Source organism: Lithobates pipiens, unplaced genomic scaffold (genome assembly GCF_037356315.1).
Source record: "Lithobates pipiens isolate NorthernLeopardFrog02 unplaced genomic scaffold, aLitPip1_a1.2 Scaffold_30, whole genome shotgun sequence".
Classification (NCBI taxonomy): domain Eukaryota; kingdom Metazoa; phylum Chordata; class Amphibia; order Anura; family Ranidae; genus Lithobates; species Lithobates pipiens.
The window spans coordinates 116,365,631-116,383,635 of NW_027507791.1; the positions used below are offsets into that span (position 1 = coordinate 116,365,631).

General features: G+C 38.2%; 1 protein-coding gene across 5 annotated transcripts in view; it reads right to left on the bottom strand.

Moving 5' to 3' along the window:
• Positions 1-1,061: 1,061 nt before the first annotated feature.
• NOVA1 (NOVA alternative splicing regulator 1) overlaps positions 1,062-18,005 on the bottom strand; it is a 132,356-nt gene continuing 115,412 nt past the window's right edge. For 4 of the 5 annotated variants that reach the window (XM_077464783.1, XM_077464786.1, XM_077464785.1 and 1 more), the window contains exons 3-5: positions 17,187-17,353; positions 13,574-13,645; positions 1,062-5,106 (exon numbers count right to left, since the gene is read on the bottom strand). In XM_077464783.1, the coding sequence (XP_077320909.1) occupies positions 4,099-5,106; positions 13,574-13,645; positions 17,187-17,353 (1,247 nt within the window). In that variant the 3' untranslated portion in view covers positions 1,062-4,098. The remainder of the gene's footprint in view (positions 5,107-13,573; positions 13,646-17,186; positions 17,354-18,005) is intronic. The other variant, XM_077464784.1, reaches the window with a different exon arrangement.

Genomic DNA, 18,005 nt, shown 5'->3' on the forward strand with positions numbered 1-18,005 from the left:
AGCCGTAGGCTGAAATAGCTTCACTGAAAGCAGAACAAGTTACATCTACTATGTGAGAACAAAAAGAACTGTAAATAGCAATTGACTTTATTAAAAAAAGGCAATATGCTAGGAACAGATACATGCAGTCTTCCTGAGCAACCAATCAAAAGTCAACTGTTATTTCTGTGACTTTATTAAGCAGATGAATGCTGTTTTCTAGCTGGTTGATAAGAGTTGGTGCTACTTATCATCTTTGCCATCATTGTTTTGTTAAGGAAGAGAGTGTATAGCTAAACAAGTAGGTCAAAAAGTTATTACAGCTATAAAGGTGCCTTATTGTCAAAAATGGCTGCAACATGTCAACAGAGATGGCTATAGGAACATCCATGTAATGGGCTGAGAGTAAGCCCAGCTCCCACACTACACATAGTCTGAACCAGAGGGTGCAGGTTTCTCACACTGTGAATGGAATGTATGATTCCGAGATACTGTTGGGATAGAAAGATATGACAAAGGGTTTGTAACATTTTCTCCCAAGAGTTCATATAAACAGATCCCTCAGAAGCCACTTCTCTGCCTCTCACAGCTCTTGGTATTTTAAAGTGTGAAGCAGCTCTTTCTATTCCATGATAAAATAGCTCTGCTGCTGCCTTTATTGCAAAATGAATATGCTGCAATGTGCATGGGTGCTGTGAACTTGGGACTATCTTCCCAGACTTTTCTCTGTAGAGAATAAAAGATTACAATCTAAAGACAAGGAATGACCCTTGTGGAATGCACCCTGCCGCTGTCGTCTGACCACACAGTTAACACCAGAAGCAGAGCATTGTTAGTGCCACATACAACACGTCATGAGAGGCTGACGGCTGTAATCACGGTAGCATCCGGTGCAGCATGTTCATTTTAAGGAGGATATCTGAGCATGAAAAGCTGATGACCTGTAGCTCTGTGTTGGTGCACCTGCTAACACCAGGACAGTGGGGAAAAAATCTGAGAGGTATTATTCACTGTTAATGTATTATAAATGAATTGAAACTAGTGACATGCAAGGAAAATAATGAGACGGGAGACAGTGATGGTACATGATGAACAAAGCACATTTATAATGATATGAGTAAATATATTCGCATCATCGGCTAACCACTAGTTACACTGTATTGTCATAAAAACTTACAGAGCTACAGAGACTATTAACGATAAATAACCATTACCAATTAAAACACAGTTTGTACGACAGCTTTGCTCTTTCCATTTTTAAAAACAAGCAATATCATTCCTTTTTTTAATATATATCAGTTTTCTCTTCTTGAAAATGTTTTTTTTTTCTTTCTGTAATCAAAGAGAAAGTGAAAATGGAAGGAAAGTAAGAAGAAATTGACTTGATCATCAGATTGGAATGGCTGGTGTCCCCCAAACTTGAGAGGCCTGTGACGCAACTTCTAGGTAGCCCAGTATTCCTCACAGGCCTCTCCAAAGTTGGGGGGCTCATAACAGTGAACAGAAACTGTACAGGAGTAAGGCAGGAAAGTTAAGGGTAAGGGAACTGACAGTAAGGACTGGAGGTCTTAAATCAATATTCCAGTATCCACTGAATATGGGACACTGTTGACTCAATAAAACCAAATAGTGATGAAGGTCATTTTTTAAAGTTCAATGAACTAAATAAAATAAAAAATCATAAGGGTAAAAAAAAAAGGAAACAAAAGATCACAGTTCAGAAAGAGAGATGCTGGACGAGAAGCCAGACGAGAGGACATCACAATCATTGTTCAGTTATCGGTTGCACAGGAGGAGCAGCGGAAAATGTCACTGAGTTGGTTATGATGGACGTTATCAATGAATTGAAGTTGAGATGGAAGGAAAACTGTTGTTTGGGAATTTCTCAGCCTGATGATCCAGAGGTAGCCAGCATTTTAGTTTTTTTTTCTTTTTTTCTTTTTTTATTATTATTATTTACTATTTTAATTACTCTCTTTGTCCATTGATTTTGATTTTTTTTATTGTTTTACGACTGCATGCATAGCATGAGAAGATGCTGGGTTTATGAACGGCCACATTTTCAGTGGCTTGAGGTGGCCCAAATGCAGAGGTTAACATAATGATCTGGCTAGTTGGCACTCAGAAACATGGAGGAGGTGACAAGTTGGAGAACAAAAAGGCTTATTCTAGAAAATAAAACCAATAAAAATGGCCCTTGGAGGATCCTGTACTGTGACAGGTAGACACACGCCGGAAATGAACACTATCTCAGCTAAACGAGCATGCAGGGAAGTACTGACTGAAGCCGACATAAAGATGCCCCACGGAAAAAGAACATGCAGGTAAACGACTATCGGAGCCTGCGATGGCTGGTTGAGCCTTGCCCCGGAGGGATCAAAAACAGCTAAAAATCACAGATACTGTTCACAGTAAAATCTACATTGACAACACTAAGAGATCGCTAGTGTTAAAATTATACACAATCAGAAGCGTTTTTAAAAGGCAACGCCCTCGCTAAGTCGTTGCAGATAATGAAACCTCATCAACTAACAGTTGGCACTTTAATCTGTTGTGTGTGTGCGTGATTTGGCTTAGAAAAAACTCCAATACGCTCACAGCACAGCATTATATCTAAAAGGGGAGAGGATGTTAATGGATCAACTGGTGTGTGGCTGGCCAGGAACTAGGGGGTCTGCTTAAAACCCCAGTCCTACGAACCCCAAATGTAAACCTTTAACCTGAATTGAAAGCAATAGTTAAGTGTCTTGATCATATCCTACCTTGGAGAAGAACAAACATTGTAGCTAGAGGTTGTGCGTAAAAAAGAGGAATGCCTTCTGAGTTACAATTGTACCACCTCAGCCCTGCAATCATAGCAATTAATTGGTTAACTTGGACTGCCATGATGAAATGTTACTAAATGGGTGACAGCGTTGTTTCTCCAGAGCAGGATTGGAAACAAGGTCATCTAGGGGAGGAAAGAAAGCTAGGCTGATTTATTAAGCAATTAAAACAAGATGGGGTGAGAGACTGGGGATTTAAAAGGATTTCAGCATGAAGGGACAGGAGGGAAAACCCAATGAAGGAAGAAAACAGACACAGCTCTTGTCAAAACTGAACGTCACCCATCAGAGTAGTTAAATCTGATGAGATTCATGAGCCATAAATGAGAGAAATGGAGCCTGGCCAGCCGGAATATTCACCGCCATACAGGTTGTTATGAAGACACTGATCTGTAAACTTATCAAAAAAGGTTATTTTTTTCCACAGTTTTAACCATTTTAATATATATTTTACAGTGCTTTTTTGCAACTATATTGCTTTTAGATAATATATATATATATCTCTCTTTTAATGTTTTAATTTAAAACTATTTTTCTTTTTTTTTATTCCAAAACATGTGTTCCCTCACACACTGCCACCCCAGGGCAGGACGCATAAGTGAAGTTGGACAGTGCTTTTGATTTCTTTACTCCCTTTTTGTTTTATAGGTACCTCACCCACCCAACCCTCCTGCTGTTTTCCAGCAAAACAGTAGTTCAGTTACAGCGTCGCTAAGGACTAATACTGATTACCTTGTGATTCTGAAGGGACCAGCAACACGTGGCTCTGCAATGCATTACTGGACACGTCAGCCCTCACAGAGATTAAAATTAATGTGTCACTTCATGTTTACATTCAGTTCATTTTCGACTACAACAATGCTGGTAAAATGGCAGGCTTCAAAAAAATTTTTTTTTTTTTTTTTTTTTTTTTTTTTACTTTCTGACGCGTAAACAATAAAACCTCAACGAGAGAGAGATAACCTGTCAAAATCCTTCAAATAAAAATTAAAAAAATTAAAAAAATAAAAAACACTAAAAAAATTCCCTCTCTAAAACATCCGTAGAACATGTATTATTTACAGATGCGCTTTGTCAACACTGTTGCGTTCATTTGCATAATTATATATTAATAACCCGACGCACACACTTCCCCTGCCAATAACAAAAAACAAAACAAAAAAAGAATATCCAAATAAAAAATAAAATATAAATCGCTCCTGCAAAATACAGTACATCCATGAAAAGAAGAAAAGGGATTGGGTAGGGGGACAATTAAGTTAACATCCAGGAAAGGGAAGGAAAGGGAGGTCATTTAACCCACTTTCTGTGGGTTGGCCGCCCGGACACCTTGCTCGTAAGTGACTCGTTGCGTTATTAGATACTGGGCAGCTTGTGTGGCGGCTGGTGTGCCTGTTATGGTTACCTTCCGGTTTCTGGTGCCGGGGACAAACTCCCCCTTTTTAGAGATCTGTATCCTGGCTCCAGTCAACTCCTGATATTCCACCAATGTCTTGCCACCTTTGCCAAGTATGGCACCTACCAAATTTTCTGGCACAGCAATTTCTACTACGTCCTTGGAGCCGTCCGTTGACTTCTCAGTCCCCAAAATGGCACTAGCAGCTAGAGGGGATGCTGCCCCGAAATATCCATTGGTAGCTGCGGTGGCAGCAGCCAAGCTGCCTAGTGCAAACGTCCCAGCCGCTCCTCCTGCAGTGCCACCACCCCCAGTTGCTTCGCTGGCGTATGTAGCTAGCAAATTGGCTGCTGCAGCTGCGGCTGGGTTGGCGCTTGCAGCAGCAGCTGCTAATGCTCCTGTGGCTGCTGCTTGACTCAATCCCAACCCTAATGTATTGAGGTTGTAACCATAACTGGCCAAAGTGTTGAGTGCTGATGTAATAGCAACTAGATCATTGCCAGTAAAGCCAGAGAGAACAGTGGGGAAGGCTGCTACCCCAGCAAGGTTAGCATGTCCTAGGAGCCCTGCAGCAGCAGCAGCCGTAGGTAGAACTTCAGCAGTGTTGGCATAAGGGGATCCTGTGGGATTGGAGTTAGCTACAGGTCCTGTAACATTGGCATAGCTGATGTTCAGACAGCTACCACTCTGTGGGTCCTCTTGGATCTTCTGCACTATCAGCTCTACTGCCTTGCGGTTTTGCTCTGGCTCGCCACTTACAGTCACCACTCGTTCCTGCAGATTAATCCCATCTGGTTTCTGGGAAAGCTGCACCCATGCACCAGACTGTTCCATTACCGCCTTCACAGTGGCACCTCCCTTCCCGATGATCAGACCTGCAGTGCTGTTTGGAACGATGATCTTCACCTAAGGTCAAAAAAGCATGAAGAGGAGCCCATAAAAAAGAAAAAGAGAAAGACAGATGGAAATCACATGAAAAATAAAGAAGCATAAATCTCAATGAGGTGTATGATGAAGGACAGTAACTAAGCGAAATATAGTAATATTGTTACATGGCAAAATTATAATGGGTATCTATTTTTAGTCAATAACCCTAAGAATCACCATTAAAGAGTCAATAATCTTGAGAACAACAATTTAAAGGTAGTGAAGAGCTTTTTATTTTAAACTCTTATAAGAGCACCTATGCTAATAAACGGGAATCTATGGGTGCCAAAAATAGCTATTAAGTAAAAATAATAATATTAATTTACTGTTACATTAAAATAAAGGGCCAGTTCATACCAGGATGCAACACAGGGAAGGTGCATTCTGTTTGTGTTTCTGGCACAGAACTCAAAATAAACTGGGGTTAATTTACTAAAGGCAGCTAGACTGTGCACTTTTGTGATTGCAGTTGCTCCAGGGTTAAGTAAATAAAGGAGAGCTCTGCACTTCCATCATCCAATCATGTGCAAGTAAAAATGCTGTTTTTTATTTTCCTTGCATGTGATTGGGCATTCTTTGTAAAGTGAACCTTTACCTCACTTACTAAGCTTTGGAGCAAGTGCATAGTCTATTTGCCATTAGTAAATCAACCCCAATGCCTTTGCTAGCTGCTGCAGGTGCCAATGTAACATTGACAGCACCCCAAATTCAGATTGCAAATACAGTATATGTGCAAGCACCAAATCATATGGTAGTACCATGCAATTTGTTGCCACACATTTTTTAATGGTGCATGCATTCCCCACATTCTGGTGAAATTTCAACCCATTCATATGAATAGGCAAAGTTGCATCATATAGGAATGTGTAGGAATTCAGATATGAACCAGCCCTTTAAAATAAGATAAAAATGAAAAAATAAATAAAAAGCAAGAAGCTTAGGGCATTGGCCACAGTTGAGATGCATGCCACAGCACTGTTTAAATCACATACATAAATCAAGTTACAAGAAGGACTTATAACCTTATGTCTCACTTAGGCCTGGACGTTTTATTGCTTTTAATGTTTTTAGCCATCTTGTTTCAGATTGTAGGAGGGCTTTATCACCTCCTCTACTGTTAGTGTGTATATTGTTTAAAGCATAGAATTGAAGTTAGAATCTGACTGGCTACCACCAGAGTTTGCACTCTCCAGTTTAAGCTTTGACAAAAAAAACCTGGAAGCTGATTGGTTTCTATGCAGAGCTTCACCAGATTTTGCACTTTCCTGTTTTAGTAAATCAACCACTAAGTGTGTTACTGGCTGGATAATCTGGAGAAAATAAGGGGGGGGGGGGGAGAAAAAATGGAAACAAATGCAGCCACCACTTTTAAGAATTGGTAAGTTGCAATATAGTACAAGTTTATTTTTGGGGTTAACACCACTTTAAAATACACATAATAATAAAATATTCATTTATATATATCATAGTTGGTAGCTATTTTTGGTACCCTTAAAGTTCCATTTATATGACTAGGTGTTGAGATTACAAGGAATGTGGTGCTAATGGTTATCTATCAATCCAATTGAGATTGTGTATTAGTTCCTAGTAAGACTATAGGTTTTAGCATGCCCAGCACAAATAGGTTTTGCATTTTACAATTTTGGAAGAGAACTGGTTGACCAAGCTCATGTTATGGCCCGGCACTAAAATTTCCCCCAAAAACAGTTTAAAATTTTCAAATGGCAAATAAAATATAACTTTATCTATATAATATAATGAAATATAACTCTGCTCAGGTTATTGTTCCAGTGCCATCTGATAATATTTGGGAGGATGTATGAACACTGAAGACAAGAAAATGTACATATATCTACAATAACAATCAACTACATTTTCCATGGGCAACACTTCCACTTTACCTTTCCTTAAAGTGGTTCTAAAGCCTTTAGGTTTTTTTCACCTTAATGTATAGAATTCTTTAAGGTGAAAAACCTTGTGTGCTGCAGCTCCCTTTCAGGCACCCCCTTTTTCTTACCTGAGCCCGATCCAATCCAGCGTTGTGCATGTGCTCCTGCCACTGTCTCTCTCCTCATTGGACAGATTGATAGCAGCAGCTATTGGCTCTCACCGCTGTCAAACAAATCCTGTGACACAGGAGTGGGGGGTGGGCTAGAGTCTCGCTGTCTGTGTCAAAAGACGCAGCAGCAGGACTTGGGAGTGAGGCTGCACAGGTGCCACCACGGAAAGTGGCTTTCCATGGGGGCACCCGATGTAGAGGAGGGACCTGGAATGCCAGCGGAGGACTCCAAAAGAGGAGGTTCAGGGCTGCTCTGTGCAAAACCAGTGCACAGAGCAGGTAAATATAGACATGTTTGTTATATATTTCTATATATATATATATATATATATATATATTTTTTTTTTTTTTGATAAAGTAAGGGAGGGTTATAGCCCCTGTCAGACATTTTTTTGCCATCTGTGTCCCATTGCCGAGATTTCCCTTCCCTTCCTGTCCCATAGCCAAACAGGAATTCCTTGGGGACTCCCAGGTCACCAGAACTAGTGTCCCCATTGGAAGATTTCCCCTCTATTACTTTTCTGAAGACAACTCAAAATTTCTTTTTTTTTTTTACTTTCCCTTTCAGTGATACAAATCTTCTTAATGGGGGCATAGACAGCAAAAAAAAAAAAAATGACAAGTGTTCTGAACCCTCTCCACTCCAGTTTTTTCTGTCCAAAACTCTTCAATTCTTTGAAAGAATAAAGAATTGCAGACTTCTACATTATAAGGCTTGCTATAAGTCTAACCACACATGACCCATAATTGGCAAAAAAAGCCCCAAATATTTGTAACAAGCCATAAAAGCGACATCCATTATAGGTGCAAGTCATTACAATGTTGTCCATGTTGTGAATAAATGTAAAATTCCTTATCCGTCAATCTCTAAGATAATGATCTGTGTTGCCTCCGTTGTAATGCTGACCTTACATAGTACAATAACTTTCGATCCAAAATTTCATAGTTTCAGAAGATTTTTTTCACAAAAATAGTTTGAAAGGATTGTTGAAGAATCAATTTATGAACTTGACTTCATTTTCTGTCAGGACAGATCATTTCTAGAGTGAATGTTGCTAATGCAAAATGCAACTGATTTATGAAATCAATATCATTATTGTGATATTCATGTATTAAACTTTATTTTTGGGGCATCTCTATACAGGTACTCCTCACTTAACGACCAGGTTCCGTTCCAACGACCAGGATGCCATTATTGTCTCTGTATACTGAATATGTTTTTATCCCTCAACCTTAAACTAAATAAAATGTTATGTACATTTTATCAGCGTACATTACTGCCCATTGTTGCCTTAGTAGCCGCTTTCTCCCTGGGTAACCTTACCTGGGCTCCTTTTTTTGTATGTCTGTTCCAATGACTAGGTCGATAAACGAATTGGTTGTTAAAAAAGGAGTCACAAGAAATCCATATTTTAAGCATTCTTAACTACTCTACTGTATTGTAAAAAAAAGGTCTAAACACAAAACTCCAGCTCAATAACGTTGTTTTAATGTCCTAAGTACAGAGCACAAATTTAAATTCTGTACTGTACTGTACAATACAATGATGTACAGAGGGTCGTTCAGGTGTGGAGAGCTGGTCTTAAGTCCAAGCGGTCGTTAAACAGGTAAGTCGTTAAACAAGGAGTATCTGTATCTATTTATATTATGTTAGACCTTTTCTGTGTATTTGGGTTTACTGTTCTCCTATGTTCTGTTCTCCTATGTGCTTCAAATAATATTCCTTGGAGTGAAGTAAGGCTTTATGCTCCACTCCTCTTGTTGGCTGCCTTACAACTAAGTTTAAATGATGTCAGAATGTTGTGCTAATTAGAAACTTTTGGATTGTGCAACATTGCATAAGCAGAGACAACTAAGTTATTGGAAAGGGTTAAAGGTTCAATGCCACCCACGCGAGATGCAAAGGGGTGAGAACAGTTCCTGACAGACGCTCATAGGCAGGAGAACACCCGTAAATTACAAAATCGCTGGCAAGACCAAAGAGCGCAGAGTGTAATTGACTGTAATGAAACATTGTAATGAAATGATTGATCTAATTAGCTCTGCCTGGTTATCAGTTGTCCCCTCTGCATGAGGTTGGTGTCACAGTTTCATTCTTCATGCATGTAAGGTTTGCAACTGAGAAGGAGACCCATCATGTTTGGTGCTATAAAGTATGTTTCTTCCACACTGATTTATATCTATCTTTATAGATTTTCTATACCCTAAATATGGAAGGACAGTACCCAGTTTATCATATGGCACTTGAACAGGTTGCTTTATTAATAACTGTTAAGTAAGCAAAATTACAAGATTAAAAATACTATTCTAGGCATTTTTACTAAGACAAGATGTACATTTCTATTTCCAGCTAAATTGTAACTTAACACAGTTGGAAGTGAAAATGTTTTTCATAGTACAATTGGTTGCTTAAGGAAACAGGGAGCTGAAAAAACCATTCATGTAATATCTCTGTATGTCTGACTTGTGGGGCCACAAAGAGGCAAATGTCTCACTAAGGTCGGGTTTACGCATGTGCAGCTGCAGTTCCCAGCATGGGCCCAGTGCATCCCTGTTGGCCAGTTCAGGTCCTTATTTTTGCCTTAATCCCCACCTGAACCAGACTCAAAGATGCACAGGACCCTTTTGGAAGGCAGACCGCAGCTGCCCCAGACCTGTGTGAACCGGCTCCATTGCAAGCCAGGCACACTCGCATGTCATGCGAATTGGATGCTGGGAAAGCCGCATCCAATTCACACATATGTGAATTGGGCCTAAGCGTGATATGTCATAAGGTTGCTGCCAATCCATAAAGGCATAGTTTACCTTTACTAAAAAAACTACCTATGCAGATATGGGATGTCTGTAGATAAAAACAAACTGTGTGGCTTTCACCAAGTAAAATAATGCTCTTTCTATAGGAGTAGGACATTTATGTACCTCATGAAGAATAACTGGAAAAGTTCTAGGACTTTGCTAAGGGCGTTCCTAAGAGATGCCTTGCTGTTACTTTTCACCATCACAGAAGCAAGCTTTTTCTCTCTCACATGCGGTTTCTCTCCCCTGATGCAGTAGCTCTGAGTTCAGTGTTTGAAAGCTCACTACTGTGGTGATAGAGGTGAACAGTAACAGCTAGGCATCTCTTAGCAACATCCTAGGAGTTTTCCATTTATGTTTCATAAGGTATGTAAATGGCCTACACCTATAGCAATGACATTATAGAGCTGTGGTCAGAGCTGCACAGTTTGTTTTTCTCTACAGACTCCCTTTATCTGCATGTGCATTTTGTTTTTTGGTAAAGGTGAACTAAACCTTTAAAGCAGAACTCCAGTGACATTTGTTTTTGTTGCTTTGGATAGCAGGGGAAATTGCTGGGCCCTTTCTTCAGACTTTTTTTCTATTGCTGTTTGTGCCCCCCTGGGTGGAGAAATTTTCCTTTTCTGTTCCGCAAAACAGGAAGTGGAACTCTCCCCAAAGTGGAGGGGGGGGGGGGGATTCTCACTTTTGACAGTTGTCACTGGAACCAGTATCCCCATTTCAAGCTTTCCACTATAATGTGGTTGCAGTTATAACTGGAAAAGTAGGATTTTTCTTTATATACTGTGATTTAGGATTTAGGATTTTTCTGCACTTGGTGATAATGATCTTTAGGGCATTTATAGTGAGTGAAATCTCCTAAATGTGGACACAAATGGAAAAAAAAGTCTGACAGAAGTTTGCACCCTTACTCACTTGGTGCAAAACTGAAAAATAAACTTTTTCACTGAAGTTCCACATTAATGGTGTTGTCATACCACTGGGGCCCATCCTAGTGTTCTGCCTGACCTTAATGATGTTTGAATGTGATGACATTCCCATTCGCTTTCAAGAAAGGGAACGACTGATACCCACTTACAGTCAACAAATTAGAAAATATTTGCGCACCTTAACAATTGCAACTGAAACACTCTTTATCTACCCCAAAGTAAACTTAGCAACCGAATCAGTTGTATTGCTTGTGTATGACAGCTCTTATGCCTGTTTCAAGCAAAACTCATTTGGAGCTGGAAGGACATACCCTTTAAGCCAAATTGACAAGGACAAACGTAATGTTTACCTTGGCTGTTTTCAATAATTTCACATGTGTATATGGGCTGAAGCTAGAAGGCATATGAGCTGCCTGGAGGTTCAAGGCTGCCTTAAAACTCCCTTAGCCAATCACTATGATCTGCCTGTATACATTCATAGGATCACTTTCAAAACTAAACAGTCAAGTACATAAATGATATAGATTAGCGTCATTAGTATGGCTTACGCATTACTAAAAAATTAACTCTTTGGATTTTAGCAACCTATTACTATTTTATATTTTATATTATAAAACATTACACTAATATTATAAATTATACCACATCTCTATCTCATTGTATCTATGCAATAGCAATATTTAAAAACAAATGTACGTTATTACTCTAATAAATAAAATAAATAAACAAAACTCGGTAAAGCAAAAATTCCTGAAATCGATGAATAGAGTAAAATGGAGTCAATGAATTATCTGAGAAATGACAGTTTAAGTGTTCACCATAACTTTGCGGCCTATTTGTAAAGATTAAAATGACAGTATCCAATTTTTCCATTATTGTTACTTTTAATGCTGTCTGGGTTTTTTCTCTCCTCGCTTTAATATACTTTATAAAGGTAAAATTAAACTATTGAACTCTCCTTGTAAATCAGATTTGCTCATTTATAAACATTTACTCACAGCTTGTTTTTTTTTTTTTTGCTAAAAAAGTCACCAATAATTTTGGTCATCCCAAACTAGGAGCTATCTATCATTTCCAATACAGGGGAGCCAGACCATGAAATTTCCTTGACGTGGAGTAATAATTTTTTTTAACTGTATTCCTCAATATGCGTGCATTTTATTTTCTTACATCTTTTTACCTCATGTATTATTATTTCCAAATTTTATAAAAATTGAAACGTGGTGGTAACATATGATGCAGTATGGATAAACAAAGAAATTATTTTGCTGATCTATATAAATAGGCCCCGTAGTACAAATGACCATTCATAAAATTCTTATAATATGAATTAATTAATCTTTTTCTAGTGATGTTATAATATATCAGGTCATTATTCATTCTTTCAAATCCCCATGCATGTATTTGATGTATGTCTGCTGATTAAAAAAGACGATTATTTCTATAATGCATATACTCAGGGTTTTATATATATTTCAAGAACAGTTTTAAATCTTAATGAATTGTACAGTGCGTTATACTCCAACACTGAGGCCAATTTGCTGAAAGCGTAAAGGGTCTGTTGCCTGGCCAGTGAGATTTCAGCAGTCATGCTTCTGTCAGGTTAGAAAGTAATCAATAGGCTATTGCTAGGGGTAATATAAACACTATTTTACACTTTTCTCCACTATTTTTTTTTTTTTTTTTTTATAAATCTGCTTTATTGAAGCAGAGCATGCAGTACTTCTTGTGTGATATGAATCACCAAATGCTAAAATGAATTATGGCCTTAATGAATAAAAACATCAACCAGCTTATTGCCATTCAGCAACAATGCCTATTGCTATTCTTGCTAAATGCAGTGGACTTGAGTATTAAAAGGGCATTATAATAACCTGCTGTTATTTCCCCAAAAACTTCAGATTCACTTTTGCCCTGGCATATGGAAATTAAAATACTAAGTGGGAACTTGATTGTTGTCTGTTGGTTGCCCTTATTAGTCTGCTTTTGAAAGATCATGTTTGACACATCTATCTATCTATCTATCTATCTATCTATCTATCTATCTATCTATCTATCTATCTATCTATCTATCTATCTATACTCCTAACTTCATTGTTTCACATAGTATGTCCATATTGTTCTATATTATATAATGATATAAATATTTTAATAATTGTAGCAGTGATTAGTAGAGCCTGTGCATCAATGAACTCAATGCCAACTACCGACAGCAATGCTGCCTAGAACATTGATGAGAATATGCTTCTGTTGAATGAAATATAGATTGCCAGAAGCTTATTGGATGAATAACTTAAAGCTATTTCCACACAGATATTTTGCTGGAGTCTGGCTTTGAGCAATATTATGAACTTTCAAATTTTTTTTTTTTCTAGAAAGTAGAACAAATAGAATCTAGAACTGATACCCAGATCGACCATCTGAGTTTTCACTTTCTAACCTGCACTGCTAAGTAAAGAAAGCTGGAATCCATTGGTTTCTGTGGGCAACATAATTTCTTTCATCTTGGTTTTAATGAGTCCCCTGTGTATTGTATCACTTTACATAAACTGAGCATTAATAATCTGGAATCTAAGAATTTAGTTAATGATGATCCCTGGCATGTTGATGGAATTTCACTTTTCTATGTGAAAAATATGAGATATGGAGAATGGTACTGTACCTGGCTGGCTCTGGAGATGGTCATGGGGTCGGATGGAGAGGACTTGGTGGCTGGTGGTAATGATGACAATGTCTGCAGAACAAAGCAGGGTCAGAAGCAGAATTCAGTCAGCTCTAGTAATAAAATGACACCTTCACTGCCAGCAGGCTGGAAAGTCATTCTGAGGAACACGCTGTCTGGCATTGAAGGTGTCTAACCAAAGGGGGAGGAAAAAGCATAAAAAACAAAGTAAAAAGCATTCTCAGGAAGAGCAAGGGTGGAGAGGAGGATGGATGACATTGGAAGAGTGACAAAAAACAAAACGTTTTCACCAGGAAAGATAAGAAAGGAAAAAAATACCACCACAAGCAACATATACAAGTCTAAGCAATTTGAATTGCTGCTACTATATGTGAGGAACCAGAATCAGGGGATTTTAGAATGGTATAACCAGTGTACCATTATGTGAGAAGGGAGGGTTTAACATAGTAAGGGCCATGCTAATCATTCAATTCTAGATAGTGCTATATTCATCATGGGTTTTTAACCACAGTTAATCTAACTTCATGAGTCTCAGAGACCTGCAATAGTTGTAAACAATTGCTGCAATGCGCAATGCTCAACAACCACTGAGGGTTCCTGCAGCCCATGTAATTAGTCTAATTAACTGTAATTTGTTACAAAACTGATCAGTTGAGGAAGCAGTGGTGATACTTGTTCTTGCCCAATGACACAGGAGCCACAGGGGTTAAAAATATCAAACATCTAAACAGCACACACCATTCCGGACCTTCTGCATGTTTCAGGATTTACATTAAAATAGCAGCTGCAGAAAGGCTACTGTTTACAATTAACACAACCCTTTCAATTGCACGTCAATAAATTCACAAGTGAAAGAATCAGCAATTCAATAACAACTCTGGAATCTGTATTTATAAGAATTCACCTTTTCAATTATTCAAGAATTATTGATTTGATTGAGGCCTCCAGACTTACTTTGTTACTGTTTCTTTGTGATTTTTTTATTTTTTAAAGGCAGCCTGGACTATTTATTAGGAATTATAATTTAATTATTAGGTAATTGGGTAACATGTATAATGATTTTCTAATAGGGTCAACTGTAACAAAAATCTCATCTTTGTGTGGTTGCAGGCAAGTTGAATGACGTGCTGCCTTCTTATATTTCCATAGAGACCCTAGTGGTGAGGTTTTTCCTCCAGAATTCCCAGTTCCACACACAGTTACGGTTCCTGTTACAAAACTAAACCAGAGAGTAACACCGTTGTTACAGTCTTGTCTCTGGGTAACGGGTGAAAAAAAGATATAAAGATTGGCAGGTGAATCAACCCATTAGTACCCACTCCATTTTGAGTGGAATTGGCCTTTGAAGCATCTATATTCCCTTTTTTGTTTTTGCAATGGCCTGTTTAGCACTTTGAAGCAATTACAGGTAAACCATTTAACATGGAATAAAAAGTCAAGCCATGCATCAATATTTAAGTCTTATAGACCATTTTAGTAAACCGAATACAAGACAACCTAACACATCATGTATTTAAACACGTACACACCTCTTGCTCCACAAATATAGCAAAATAATTAGTCACAAAGCATTTTCATAAAACATATATACTAGAAAAATATTTAGGACAATAAAATAGACTGTCAATGATCAAGAGACATCAGTCTGCCATTATTATGTAACTTTATCTCAGCTCTTCTGTTTTTATTAGATCTTATAAGTATAGATTTATTAGCACTACTAGTATACTTCTGTAATATATGGTAGTCAGATTTATTCTTAATAATGGTGAATAAATAGTGCTTCTATTGAACATTCATGTGTGGTTTGCTGTTATGCTTTTTCATATTTGTGTAAAAATATATTCTTAGTAATGTGTAAGCTGGCTGGCATATTTCTGCTGGCAAGGGCTCACTGTACAAAATGTATCATGTTTCTGTCAAATTTTAATTCTCTGATCACTGTGACTATATTATTTATTTTTCCTAATAAATATTATTGTTGTTAAAATTCCTCATTGTTTCCATGCCTCCAAAGTCCGATCTATGGTTACTTTTCTAGTACCCCTCCTCTCTGGTCTACCTGGGCAGAGATTGAGCCTGTATACTCCAAGTTACCAGGTAGTTCACTTGGTTCTGGTAGGTGAAGAGTTGGTGGGGGAATGTAGGAAAGGTAAGTACATTATCAGCAGGAAAGGAAGGGTTGGGGTGGTTTATCAAGCAAACCTGTAACTTTGCGCTGAATGAGCGAAATATGGATTCACTTTAAGCATATCCCTTTATACAGTAGATCCTTTTTGTTGCCAGCTGCCTCAGCATTTTAACTGACAGCTATGAATATCTTAAGTAAAAAAGTGACCAGTTTTTTCTGCTACTGGTTGTCCCTGCATTACTGGAGAACCTAATTCTTCTAGGAAAGCCAGCCATTTAACAGTGTGGGGAAACCTGACTTGTGGAGTGGCAAAACAATTGTAACGGTAATCATTTGCACATTCTCAGTGCTGAGTGATAAGCTCTAACTGTGACATTCAAAACCACAAAACTAGTGGTGTGCCCTCAGCTAGATTGTGAAAGGGATGTCTAACACACCAACAGAAAACATCTAACAAAATGATAACATAAATGCATAATTTCGCTGATCAGATCTGTTCAATATGTTTTGTCAATGTTCCCTGCATGTGCAATAGCATACTGTATGCTTTATTTCAAAACAATTGTTTTCCCATTAATCCTGTTAGTTGAAAGTAGATGAACAGTGACAAAATAGTGGCACACAAGTGTCTCTTGAAGACTAAAGAGGGACTTTTGTATATGGACATTTAGTCCTCGCTATTGCAAGTTCTAGCTGAGCTTTGCTGCTTTGCATTGCTGTTGATTAGCACTTTCACAATGTACATGGACTTAGGAGAGAGTCAGTGACCCCTATGACCACAACACAGGGCATGGATACAGTTATTCAGGGTTATGCAAAATAAAGGCTTCAGAAGCAAGCTTTTGTCAATTAATGCCCTGAATTACCATATCGCCAGCCAGTATGGCCATCCTAAGGGCTAGAAATCAATTTTTTTCTGATTCATTGTGTTTACAATGTTTGTTATTAAATGCCAACAGAACACCGCAGCTCAGCTAGAGGAGTACTACAGAATAAACACCCATATCCAATCAGCCCACTATTTGTACTCTGTTAAAGAGTCAGTGCATCTAAAAGTGATATTTTAATTATAAGCAGTGCTTGAATGGCTGAGTCACCCCATAGCTTCTTAAATGTCTTGGATACTCCAGCATGGAGATTTCGTACTCATATAAGCCATGAAAGTTGTGCAGACTCAGAAACTCCCATTCAAAGATCTTTTCAATATCCCAGGGATAACAAATTAACAAATTTTCACGTAGTTTTACTCTCCATCATCTACCAAAAACTGAAATATTAGTATAGCGTGGACTGGCTCTTTATTGAATCAGTTAACTTAGGACTGGATAAATATAGGTGTCTGAACTGCAAGCAAAACATCTTTACTTGGTTCTAATACAATTTCATCCATTCCTGTGTTAACTCGCTCTGTGCACTAGAGCTCAAATTCTCAATAACAATGAAGGGGCACAGAACACATACTTGTTTAATGCGATCGGGATTGACTGTTGTTTGTGGCTGCAGGATGCTAACTGGCTCGGTCTTGGCCACGTTCTGTGGCATTTCTCGTATCTTCTCTGCGATGAACCCATGGACGGCATTGAGAGCTTCAACGGTGCCCTGGATCAGACAGACCCTTTCTGTGGTACCTGAAAAGATAGAAAGGTAGATGCCTTGAAAATATATTTTTTCATATCATTACAGCAGCATGTAGTGCAAATTAAAAAAACATTTGAATGTGATACCACAGATCTCTCTTTGGGGCTGAGCTATGAAAACTGGACCAAAAAGAATGGTGCTAGAGTGGAGCAGTTTCCGATGGCAAACAAGCCGTTTTCACTGTTACAATCAGTCGCAAAATATACATTTGGTGAAATGCTTTACTTTGGCCACAGTTTTACAGTTTACGTAAATAAGCCCCGCCCTCTCAATTATTACTGCTGTTCTTTGTCCTTGCTGAAATGGCCTTTTCAAGTATGTCTAAAGCCAGCATTTTTCTAGTTATGGATAGAGTGGGGAAATGTTAGAAACCTTGTTCAGTATTGCTGTCTGCGTCCCTGTTGGGAAAAATTCACTCTCTCTCTGTGTGTTAGTTACCTTTGTTACCAAAAATGAAACGATGGAAAAACAAAACATTTTTTATTTGCCACCTGAAGTAAAGGTAATTCTCCCAAATAGGACCCTAAAATGACCAAAACTAAAAAGAAAGTTTTGACTTTAGATACGTTAAGCAGTAAAATGGGAAGCACTGCATTGAATGTACAAAGCTAAATTGAAATATAACAATGGGTGAAAACACAT